Genomic DNA, 12,295 nt, shown 5'->3' on the forward strand with positions numbered 1-12,295 from the left:
TTAAAATAAAATAATGAAATAAAAACAATAGTATTCAAAGAATAATATTAATAATAAACAATAACATAAATAATAATACCATATCATTATTATGTATTATTATTATTTGTGTGTATACCAAATACAGTACACGAAATAAAATGCATGCACGATGGATGCTACTGATTTATTTTAGTGCAAATTTAGTGGAAAATGTTCATTTTGAATTTCTGATTTGTTTCGCGCTATCTACTGCCATCTGCTGGTAAAACAAGATATGGTCACACAATATGAAAGATTGTGTATAAAATGGAGAGAAGCGACTGCATCTCTATTATATCCACCATCTTCGCTAACAGTCAGCCAATGGGAGGACTCTAGTTGATCATGTGATCGGCTTCAGCACACACGGGTCAACTGTAAACTCGTTGGTGTTTCGTGTGGTCGGGTTTACATCCAGGTAAGGACGAATTCACCTTATTGAACACTTTGACACATTTATGTCCGTATGTTCCTGAAACCGGAATATCGTGGTGAAGGTGAAGGGTATCCGACCGTTTGAATAAACTAAACTGCGAGCTAGCGACGGAGAAAAGCTTGTGAAGCCTGAATTGTCAAGTCCGTGTGTGTGTAGTGACTGAGAGCCAGAGGTACATGTAAGTTTAATCATTTACTACTGACATTAAGATGACGTAGGTCAATGTAAAACCACCACCTGTAGATATAGTGGGATGCGAACACTCCCTATTGAATGTGCAGCATTAGAATGGCATATTACAGTCGGTGGTGGAAAAGGTACTCACATTTTTTACTTGAGTAAATGTATCAATATTGCAATTCGGAATTCAAATTTTACTTGAGTTAAGTACAAAAGTATTGGTTTCAAAATGTACTTAAAGTACCAAATGTAGAAAGCACTCACAAGTTTTAAAATGTATAAACATCTTTTGAAGATCTACAAGCTCACAATGCATCATGATTGAGCTTGTAGATCGGCTATTTTCAAATGGCCGAAATGTATATAGGGCTGAAGTGGGTAATGTATGTTTTGTAATAATAAACCAAATCTACAAAGTAACTAGTAACTAAAGTTTTCAAATAATTGTAGTGGAGTAAAAGTATATGTACATCTGCAGATCTCATGAGATGTACAGTAGTGGAGTAGAAGTAAATGTAAAAGTACTGAAAATTGGAAATACTCCAGTAAAGTAAATATACCTCAAAATTGTACTTAAGTACAGTACTTGAGTAAATGTAGTTACCCCACTACAACCTAGCAGCATTAGAATGGCATATTACAGTCATATATAAATATATAACCCTAACCCTTAGAACACTCAATGCATTTTGATTCTAATTTATAGCACTTGTTAGGTGCTCACCCGATCTCGTGGAGTTGCAAAAGTTGCAAATATTACACGTTTTCTGCCAGAACTTTCATATTGTTTTCATAATATGACAACAGCTGACCCTCACCCCATAGCCTCAAGCAAACTATCTGCAACATCCTCCACTGACAGGCAGCCCATTCCTCCTGCATTATGTGCAATTTAGAAACCGGTGGTACCTGACCTGTACACAGGACGCTAAGATTTACAACAAGCGCTTCCCAACTCGAACACATAAGAAAATTCATGGCTGCTCTGAGTTTAGTGACAGAAAGTTAAATGCTCATATCATGACAGTGGTGGATTGTTTTGAAACAAGTCTTGACAGAGACAAAGGATAATCCTACATGTCCATAGAGGTGTAGAGGTGCAATATTGGTCAGTTTACAGTTATACTGATTAATAACACAAGCCCCTAGGGCTTTTTGTTTCATCCTTTTAGCATCACTGTAAAATCGTACCACTGTACTATTTCCAAACTGTTAATAAAGTATTCAATCAGTCAAAATGTTATGAACGGGCTGTCAGTGGAGGATGTTGCAACTTAGATGCAGCTAGTATCGTTGCTTGCTGCCGCTATGCTGACCCCAAGTTGCAGGGTGAGTTAGAATGCTGCAGAGATTATCCTCTCTGACAATGCATTGAGTGTTTTACTTCTATGGCTGTAGAATGCATACAATCTATGCCAGTGGTTCCCAAAGTGGGGTCCTAGGGTCCTTAAGGGGGTTCCACTTCTAGGGGGAATCCAGCAGAAATGATTGATAGTTGGAAACCAAATGGACACTTAAAGGTTTGTAACTCTCGACAGTTTTTGTACACTGTCAGAGTTAAGGGGGGTCCATGGCCCAATGCATACAAAACTTTACTGGAGGTCCTTGAAATTAAAAAGTTTGATAACCACTGATCTATAGAATATCAGCTATTCAGGGGGGGGCTACGGTATGACCCAAATTTTGACTAGTCCTCTCCTCATATCTCACGACAGGTGAATAACAATGTCTGCCAACGGGATACCAGAGGACGTGTTGATGAACACTGAACTGATCAAAGACTTACAGACGGTTGCAACAGATGCAGCTCTTCTACATGGAGTCTTAATGCGTACCAAAGAGAGCCCCAACTCATCAGAGGTGAGAAATGCACCCACAGACATACTGTCATTTTCAGCAACAGACCCATGTTATGTTTAGCACAAACCCTCAATCTTCAATTAACGCTGAGATTGTACAAATGGAACCAAATCTAGCATTTAGCCTTGGCCTGCAGGCCTGCACACATATGTGGGCTTGCGCCATGATCACCACCATGCCGCAAACCCATCAGGCAGTAGCATTATAACTATTAGTAATAGCATTATTTATTAGAAAGATTGCACTCATTGTATATATATATATATATAAAAAACAGCAGATCTCTTGTACGACAAAGTAGGGCATTAATTTACAAGAAAGTATACAACGTTGAAAATTGGAGTTGCGACAGCTACAATATACTATTAGATCGGTAGCTCAATATCCTATTGCAATTTAGTGGTCAAAGTCAGCTCAAATATGCTCATCTCTAGGTTGCCATATGCTCACATGTACTATACTGACGATATTTAGAGTGGTTGTTTACTGACATAGTGGATCAAAAAGACCAGGTTTGTTGGTTAAATTTGTTTTACATAACAGCAGAAACAGAATAGCTGCAAGTGTATTTACCAGATAAAGTCTTTTTAAATCACTCTGGATGAGAGCATCTGTTAATGCCTACATTTGTAATTGTAGTGCCACAGAGCCATTGAGTAGCCAGTGGAATAGAAAAGACACCATTGAGCTGTTCAGCCAGTTCCTGCTCAAACAGGCGTGTTTAATGCAAAGTAATGCTAGGAATTTGTCTCTTTTGAGAGACAGGCTTTGTGAAGAATATCTATTGGGCACGTGTGTCCTGTTGGCTGTGTTTACTTTAGAGAAATAACTTGTGTTTGTATTCAGTCCAGTTCCATTCAAGTTGTTGTGAATCTTGTTTTTGCAGGTGGTGACTTATGCTCCATTCACGCTCTTCCCTTCCCCTGTGCCTAAAGCTGTGTTCCTGCAGGCTCTGGCAGTGCAGACACACTACAATGTACTGGTGGACAAAATCAGCCAGGACTCAGGCTTTCTAGAAGAGGCTCTTGCCAGGTACATAATGTTTAGCCGATTGAACCGACCCGTGGCATCCCGATTTTGGGTATGTTTGTCATTATAGGCGAATAGAAAAATAGGCTACTAAACAAAAAGGAGGTTTTAAAGGAATAGTTCACCCAAGAAATTGCTTTATTTCTAACGTTAATTTGTAACGGTGTTGTCTTAGCCTCGCGCAGAGTTTGTCTGTAAAACATTCCTTTACAGTGAATCCAGAATCCAAAAATGAAGAAATAACTTGATGAATGGAATTAATCGGAGACTCCACGTAACAACAGCAAAACTATATAAAAAAATCCGCCCATAGGCCGTCCGCTGGCCTAGCGGTCTGGCCACCTAGGCTCTAATGTCGGCTGATGGTGGATCGCGGGTTCGAGTCCCGAGCCCAACGGCCTTTGCTGCGTGTCTCCCCCTTTCCTGTCTCTCTTCACTAATACTTTCCAATAAAGGCAGAAAAAAAATTAATCTGTCCAAAACACTGCTCATAATGCAGTCCGGTGTCTGTTCTATCTCTTCAAGTTCTACATTTTCTTCTTCTGTGGTTATAGAACGAGAAAATAAACGTTTAGAACACTTTCGGGCTAAACCGGCTCATGCTCGAAAGATGGACGTGCCTGGGCGCTTGCGTGCATGTGAATAAGCATGCGCGTTCTTCACTTGTTCGTGAGCCGATTTAGCTTCCTGGTGTTTTTAAAAGTGTTTTTTTCTTATTCTTTGGTGATATTTCTGGAACGTTTCTAAGTGGACTTCAGTAGAACAGAATCTAAATGATAATATGAGCATTTTTTGGGGGCTTTATGGACATTCTTTATATAGTTTTGCAGTTTTTTACATGGAGTCTCTGATTTATTCCATTCATCAAGTTTTTTCTTCATGGGGGCACGGTGGCGCAGTCGGTAGCAGTTCTCCTCCGCGTCATCAGTGCCCATACCCTAGGTGGGGTTGGCGAAAGGGCCTTTCTGTGTGGAGTTTGCATGTTCTCCCCGTGTCCCCTCACAAAAAAACATGCAGTAACCCTGGTCTCTATACTGCCTCCCCCTGGTCAGCCGGGGCGTCTGATGGAGGGGAAAGGAACTGGTTGGAATAACGTGGTCCTTCCACACGCTACGTCCAACCGGGGAAACTCCCCCCTGTCAGGTGATAAGAAGCGGTTTGCTAGCTCTTCATGCACTGAAGGAGGTAAAGGTCACGCAATGTAAAGTTCACTCTGCGACTCAACCTTTAAGCATAAACAAACATCCTACATCCTGTCTTCAACCTTTAAGCATAAACTTAAACATCCTACATCCTGTCTAACTAGTTGGACATTTTCGGTCGGCGTACCAACAGAATCGTTCAAATTGTCTCTCTTGTATGCTTAGTCACAACACAAATTGCACAGCCGTCCTAACAGAAATGACATCAAGGTCAACACACAGGATACAAATATGCATTTTTCCTTTTGGTCTCGACAATCCAGAATACCTCAAAGGAACATTGTTTTGTGAGTTAGTAGATCCATGTGTCAGCACACAGAGATTGGACTAGTGCATGGTTGCCCACACTTTAAACAATTTTTTTTAGCTACTTTTAAAATGAGCAGCTTAACACAACTATATGAAAAGAAGTATCGATCAGCATAACATTAATAAGCATATTGTTTAGATACATTTAAAGGACAACTTTGTTTTTTTACAACAAAGGTTTATGTTTTAGATTGTAATTAAAGTAAATAAAAGATGACTGTTAAAAACATGAAATTTACTGCTTTCTATAGTTTTAGCAATTTTCGCGATCTTTTTTACAGTGTCTTTTTTTACACAATAACCCGCCGTTTTCTTTATTATTATTTACAGTAGCTCTTCTAGCCCCCAATAACTCACATTTGGCCATCAAAGACCACAGGACCTTTTTTATTGTGTAAAAAAGGTATATTTAGCCACTGGACAGAATGCCCCCGCCCACTGTAAAAAATATCGCGGAAATTGCTAAAACTATAGAAAGCAGTAAATGAAAAAATATATAACACATCTTTTATTTACTTTAATTACAAGCTAAAATATAAACCTTGGTTGTAAAAAAACAAAGTTGTCCTTTAACTGTATGCCACTTTGTGTTTTCATAGCACCGTTGCAGTTGATGATTTTACCAGAAGATTATTCAATATCTACAAACAAATCCAGAAAGAAGGAAGGTCTCAGGTATGTAAAAACCACAAGACCTTTTTTATCTCGCAGTAATGAAAATACAAATTTGTGGGGGCCAGGTGGCATAGAGGTAAAACGCCTGGCCACCACTGTGGAGGCCCAGGATTGTTTCCCAGCAATGGAGCCATCAACTGGGGCTGCCCATTATTCCAACGTCCTAATAGTCCGAAAAATGTTAGGTTATTGTGAGGTTAGGCTTAGTTATAATGTGTGCCGTTGGACCAATGGTACTTATGAGCAACGGGCTGTAGGTTTACTGACATGGCACTCCTCCAGCCGGAGGCCTGGCGCAGCAAAAAATGAAATTAGCCTTGTTCACGTGTGGGGAAACCCGTAGAGATTTGTGTCCGTGATGTACCAGTCAGTAGAGTGGAGCCACAAGTCCAGGGATTTACTCAGATGTCCAGGGACTTGTGGGATCCAGAGAACTATGAAGTGTCCGCCCTTATACCTGTTAGCATTACAAAGATAGAAATTCTTAACAATTCAGTCTCACAATGGAGGCTTTATTTATGTCAGAGTTGGCATTGACATTATCCTCACCATTCATTACCTGTAGACAAGTATAGAATTGTCATTCTTAACATTGATTTATTCCTCAAATTCTTTAGCTGTTTGTGTGTTCCTCCCCAGTCCATCGTTTTGGGTCTGAATCGGTCAGACTACATGCTGGATCAGAAAGAGGATGGAACTTCATCTCTGAAGCAAATTGAGATAAACACAATCGCTGCAAGCTTTGGGGGTCTCTCCTCAAGGACACCAGATGTCCATCGGTAAGACATCCATCAGTATACCAGATTGGCTCTTGGCTTTGGCGGTATCACTCAAGTCAATCTATATTTAAGCTAGATGTATGAGCAACACACACTCAATCAAATAAATATTCTAACAATGTGACCAAAGCAATATTTATATTCAATTGATAAGGCTAGGTTCTTCTTCTCTTTTCCATGTACTGCTCATGTTCCTCAGGCATATCCTTAGAGTGGCTGGTCGGCTAGAGGAGAGCCAGCGTGTTTTAGACAACAACCCAGCAGCAGGTCTGGCCATGGGGCTAGCCAAGGCCTGGGAGCTCTATGGATCAGAGAGGTAGGCCGAAAATCTATTGAAACCGATATTTAGAACCAATACCCAACGTAAGCTTGCTCATGTAGGTTATTCAAATAATCGAGAAGCAGCTTATACTGTGGATCAGGATTTTCTTTTATAGTCGACTAAGTTGATTAGTCTGATTAACCACCAATGTGAAAATAGTTAACCGATGTACAAGCTCGCAATGCATCACACATCGCATTGCGAGCTTGTAGGTCTATTTTCACAATACAAAATAAAGAAATCGTTCATTAATCGTAATGAAGGCAAAGGTTTCAAATAATCGTGATATTTATTTGAAGTCATATCGGCCAGCCCTTGTCTGTGGAATTCAACATTATCAGATTAGCATCCATGGACACAGCACCTCACAAAGACATTTTACATTATAATTATACAATAATTATATTATATTTCAGTACTATTTTACTGCTACTTCTACTGTTATTTTTTTGCTTTTTTCTTGTTGCTGCAATGTTGGAATGGAGCCCAATTTTCAGTCCAATTTTATTTTTGTGCCTTCAGCACCACAGACAAATAATTTCTTTCAGGAAGAAATATCAGTGAAGTCATTAGCTTGTGTTCTTGTGCGATTCTGGGGGGTTGCCTTACGCTAGCACCCTCATAGTTGTGTACCTTGTAGTTAAGTATGTTGCCCTTTGTTAAAGTTTCAGCACAGTCCTAATTTAAATGTCTCAACACTAAAGCTATCCATATGGTTGTGCATGATTATAAATGATGGGAATCAACAATTTAATACGGTCTGTGTTGAAAACAGCAAACCTACCCTGAGTGCCTTTTTCTTTGCCACACCGTTTTTGACTTGACCAACTGTTGTCCTTCCAGAGCAGTTGTCATGTTCTTGGTTGAAGAGGTCCAAAGAAATATCTTTGACCATCGATACGTTGAGAATGAGCTGTGGAAAAGGTAAGGACGCCTATGAAAGAAGAAGAATAATCACCCAAATCTATCCAGGCGTAACTATCTTTTGCTTAGGGTTACAATCCTGACCCTTGGATTGTGTTGATTTTCCACCAGTAACTTTTGTATTTGGGTAGCCATTAGCCTAGATTTCTGAAGCTTCTGTTGGTTGTGTTCAAGATGTAAGTAAACAATTCCATTTCATGTCAATTCTTTATTTTGTCACTCGTCTACCTTCTTTTAATCTACCACATCCCAACATAATGTCACCAATTCTTGAATTTCCAAGAAAAATAATTGACATCGAGCTGTCCAATTTCACTTAGATGACCAGAAACGCTACTGACATAACCCCCAATAAGCTGGGCTAAAGGGTATTCAAATTAAACTTTGTAACTAGGCCAACTTTCTGATTTCTGATTCTGGTGAAAAATCATCACAATCCACGTGTACTAAGCTGAAGGTAGATGGGCTATTTTCTTTGTTACATCTGGTGCCTAGATTTGTCAGGCACATCCACTGTGTGTCTATGGGAGGGATTGCTGTCCCAACTACCCTTACATGGTGCAAAAGTTCACATATTTGAAACTGGTATTACAAATGGTATCTGATCTTTGTGACAAAAATAATCAAACTGGTAAATGATTTTAACCCCGTTTCAGAAATATTCCTACGATTAGAAGACGTTTTGAAAATGTTTCTAAGGCATCCCTCGACCAGGAAAAGAGACTATTCATGTAAGTATGGTCTGTCAAACAAAATTATTATTTCTTAATAAAAATGACTTAAATAAAGCGATAAGGTGAATGAAGTACAGGAAATAACTGTATCTGCCTTTTCCACATTTTTCGAAGTAGCAAGCTTTTGGGTGGAGATGGGATGTAATGGTGGACAGTCTGTGTGACAGTATGAAACACACTGCCTGTGCATGTGGCTCGTAGCGAGCTAACAGGAGTGATAGTGAGTCAGTCGGCGGAAATTGGTGCAGGCTTTGGGGGAAGTAAACCAGCTCAGTGGCCTTGTGATTAAATTGTCCGCCCTGAGATTGGGAGGTCCAGGTTCAATCCCCCGTCTGGGTCATACCAAAGACTATTAAAATGGTACCCAATACCTTCCTGCTTGGCACTCAGCATCAAGGGTTGGATTGGGGGTAAGTCCCTGCGACATACTAGCGTCATCATGTCCAGAGGATGTACTTGTACATCAAGCCGCCTCACACTAGAGAAGCAGGAGACTCCTACCCTATGGTAAACATGGCTTGGGAACCGTTTTTGTCAATGAAAATGTCTGTCAATACTTAGTGACAAGAAGCCTAGATTTTTGATAAAAATAACATTATTCTGTTATAGTTGTCTTAAACACTGATTAACCACTTGAACCATAGCAACACCATTCTGGGCATGTTATATGTTAACATTTGTTGAAAATAGCAGATCTTCAAGCTCTCAACGCATCGCAACACTGTGAGTTTGTAGATCGGCTATTTTCAGCAAAGCGATTTGAGTAGAGGGGGGAAAAAGGAGTGGAACAAGTAAGTATAGAACCCTGGGGAACTCTGGTCAACAAAGCTATATGGGGTTTGGTTTGGTGTTTCATGCCCCTTTTTAACTAGGACATTTTTCATTTGCACTCAATGATTTCTACATTCTTTTCAGAGATGGCCAGGAGGTTGCAGTGGTGTATTTTAGGAATGGTTACATGCCTCAGAACTACCCCTCTGAACAGGTCTAGTTTCAGTTTTTTATGTCTTTATTCTTAGTTTGTTGAGTATTGAAATCTGAGAGCACAATAGTGAGCGTTAGTGTGGAACCATATGAGATGATATTGTTTTTTTTTGTATTAATGTTTAATAGTTCTTCTTTTTAATGCATTCAAAATGCATGTGAACTTATTTTAATTAAACCGGATAATTAAGTTGTAAGAAACAGCATTTTTTTCAAAGGGAATTATTTTTTAAATAAATCTGCCATATTGGTATCCTTAATGGCTAATCCCGATATGATACAAAATGCAAATATCAGCTTGATGGATCAATATACTGTATAGCTACTTTATACGCTATAGCAAAAAAAAGGATCCTGTTACTTAGTTTTGAGAAAGTGAAATGGTTCTATTTATATAATTTCTTCCCATTGAATTTGAAAGTTTACAGATTAGAATTAATATAACATGAACAGAGCCATTTCACTTGTTTTTTCATATTGGTAGAATCTGCTTGGTTCATGTTTTGTATGTGCTAAAAGAGTGATTTTAAGACCTTTTCCAACATGCAATGAGAATGAATGGACAGAGAAACGAACACGATTCCTTGATTTTGCTTAACTTGTTATTGTGTTTGTTTTTATTTATTTGACTGGTAGAATTGGGAAGCTCGTCTGTTGATGGAGCGCTCTCTGGCTGTGAAGTGTCCAGACATTAGTACCCACCTTGCTGGAACCAAGAAGGTCCAGCAGGAGCTGGCCAGACATGGAGTTCTGGAGAGGTTCTTCCCTGAGCAGCCCCAGGTGGTGGAACAGATCAGAGCCACCTTCACTGGCCTCTACACACTTGATATGGTGAGGGAACTCAAATGACAGTGTTGGTGTGCTCAAATGCCTTCTTAAAACTTCTTCAACCACATGATATCCAGAGATGTCTGTAAACGTCCTATAAATATGATATCCTTTTGGTTGGATATTGTTCTGGTGATAACTACAGTAACTGCATGTATTATTCCTCTCGAAAATGTTGTGAACAGTAGTCTGCTTAAAAGTTGTGCATCTTAAAACGCTTCTTATACTGTACATCAATGTGCTATGCCGTCTTTCCGCTGTTCACACATGCTATTATGTGTTGCTGTCCCTGCTGCCTCCAGGGCCCTGAGGGTGACCAAACCGTGGCATTGGCTTTATCTAAACCAGAGCAGTTTGTCCTGAAACCCCAGAGAGAAGGAGGAGGTACGTTGAGAGAGCTCTCTTTTTACAGCGTGGCTCTATAAGGGGCAGTGCTGTCTAAAAGAGAGAGAGTGTGAGTGTGTGTGTGTGTGTGTGTGTGTGTGAGATTTGCGAAGTGTGTAAATGTAAATATATATAATATATATTGACATTTTAGATAGTTCCTTGGTTCTAGTATCTCTTTCAAGGCCAAATAACTTTCTCTTTTCTTTAGGTAACAATATCTATGGATCAGAGATCTGCCAGGTACTGGAGGGAGTCAAGGAGAGCACTGAAAGGACGGCATACATTCTGATGGACAAGATCCAACCCAAGCCTTTGCACAACTACCTGCTAAGGCGAGACTCGCCTCTCAAGCTCAGCAGCTGTATCAGTGAACTGGGAGTGTTTGGAGCTTATGTTAGGTACTTCAAAATCAACATGTCTGCCACTATATCTCACTGTCAATCTTTCTGGCTGTCTCTTAGTATATCTTATCTGTATGCGGATCTAATATAACCTCTTTAAGGGCACTATATACAATTATATTGACAGGGTTGACATCCAACCCTGGTTTGTGCATTATCAGAATTGACGAATTTGCTTAATCTCGGATTTATGGTTTACATTTTTCTACTGTCAAATAAACTGCTCAAAAAAATAAAGGGAACACTTTGATCCCTTAATTATTTTGAGTTTTTTCATGAACTGTGTACGTAATGCTAACGAAAACTGCTCAAAAGAATTAAGGGATCAAAGTGTTCCCTTTATTTTTTTGAGCAGTGTATATACACACACATTGTCATATAATAATATGAATTAATTTAGTCCCCCTTAATAGTTTTTTGTCTCCATTTGCATATATGTAAAAGTTGTGCTCTGCATTGTCCCATCCCAACTTCTATGAGCAGTGTGCACTAGCCCACGGAGCTGTTGGTCAAGGTTTCTTGCTCAGGAACGCTTCAACATAGACTATTCTGTCATACCTACTCGGGTGTGACAGAATATAGATGCATAGATACATACACAAAATATTTTGGTGAGGTCAAGTGAAGGTCTAATCCTTAAATAGTCTAAACCGAAAGATGAGAGTTTGAAACGTTATCAAACAGCTATTCTATCCATTTGATATTATTGGACTTGGGTCACATTCCATTTTGGGTGTTTTTACAGGGAGGGTGAAGACATGGTAATGTTCTGCAAAGGTGTTTGTCCTTCGCCTAAGGCACGAAGCCCTACAGTATGTGTTTACTCAAAATGTACGTTCAATACATTTTTCCTGCTCTTGGGTCCCATTCCTCTTTGTGTTTGTGTGTGCTTGCAGGCAGGGTAAAGACATGCTAATGAACGAATGTGTGGGTCATCTACTGAGGACAAAGAGTACTGAACACGATGATGGAGGCGTAGCTGCCGGAGTGGCCGTGCTGGACAATCCTCTCCTCGTTTGAAAACCCACACTGGCTTCTGTTGGACTCCATGTGGAGCTGCACAAAAGGACAATGATGTAATCAAGAGCCCATTTCAAGTCACTCTCAATAACTTAAAGCTGCACTATGTAACTTTCCTCTTCTTTCTTTTCTTTCTTTTCTTTTTTTTATATAAATAAAAACTTTATTTAATTGGTTCCGCAAACAGACACCTTTTTAATATAA

The 12,295-nt window shown here is 39.5% G+C and overlaps 1 protein-coding gene across 1 annotated transcript; it reads left to right on the plus strand.

The window, feature by feature from the left end:
• Window positions 1–381: 381 nt before the first annotated feature.
• LOC308097199 (glutathione synthetase-like) lies at window positions 382–12,262 on the plus strand. The gene is made up of 13 exons (XM_080444858.1): window positions 382–439; window positions 2,353–2,497; window positions 3,384–3,529; window positions 5,637–5,712; window positions 6,352–6,491; window positions 6,691–6,807; window positions 7,657–7,737; window positions 8,394–8,468; window positions 9,387–9,456; window positions 10,092–10,286; window positions 10,586–10,667; window positions 10,879–11,068; window positions 11,968–12,262. Exons 2-13 carry the CDS (start codon window positions 2,363–2,365, stop codon window positions 12,089–12,091), a joined length of 1,431 nt encoding a protein of 476 aa, XP_080300984.1. The 5' UTR covers window positions 382–439; window positions 2,353–2,362; the 3' UTR covers window positions 12,092–12,262.
• Window positions 12,263–12,295: the final 33 nt, after the last annotated feature.

Source organism: Gymnoscopelus braueri, assembly GCF_963280865.1.
Source record: "Gymnoscopelus braueri genome assembly, chromosome: 12".
Lineage (NCBI taxonomy): Eukaryota > Metazoa > Chordata > Actinopteri > Myctophiformes > Myctophidae > Gymnoscopelus > Gymnoscopelus braueri.

Bases quoted from the DNA above. Each gene is read 5' to 3' on its own strand.
- LOC308097199 (XM_080444858.1), top strand. From the start codon at position 2,363: ATGTCTGCCAACGGGATACCAGAGGACGTGTTGATGAACACTGAACTG. The intron at 5,713-6,351 runs GTATGTAAAAAC...GTTCCTCCCCAG, and splicing joins AGAAAGAAGGAAGGTCTCAG to TCCATCGTTTTGGGTCTGAA. The intron at 8,469-9,386 runs GTAAGTATGGTC...CATTCTTTTCAG, and splicing joins CAGGAAAAGAGACTATTCAT to AGATGGCCAGGAGGTTGCAG.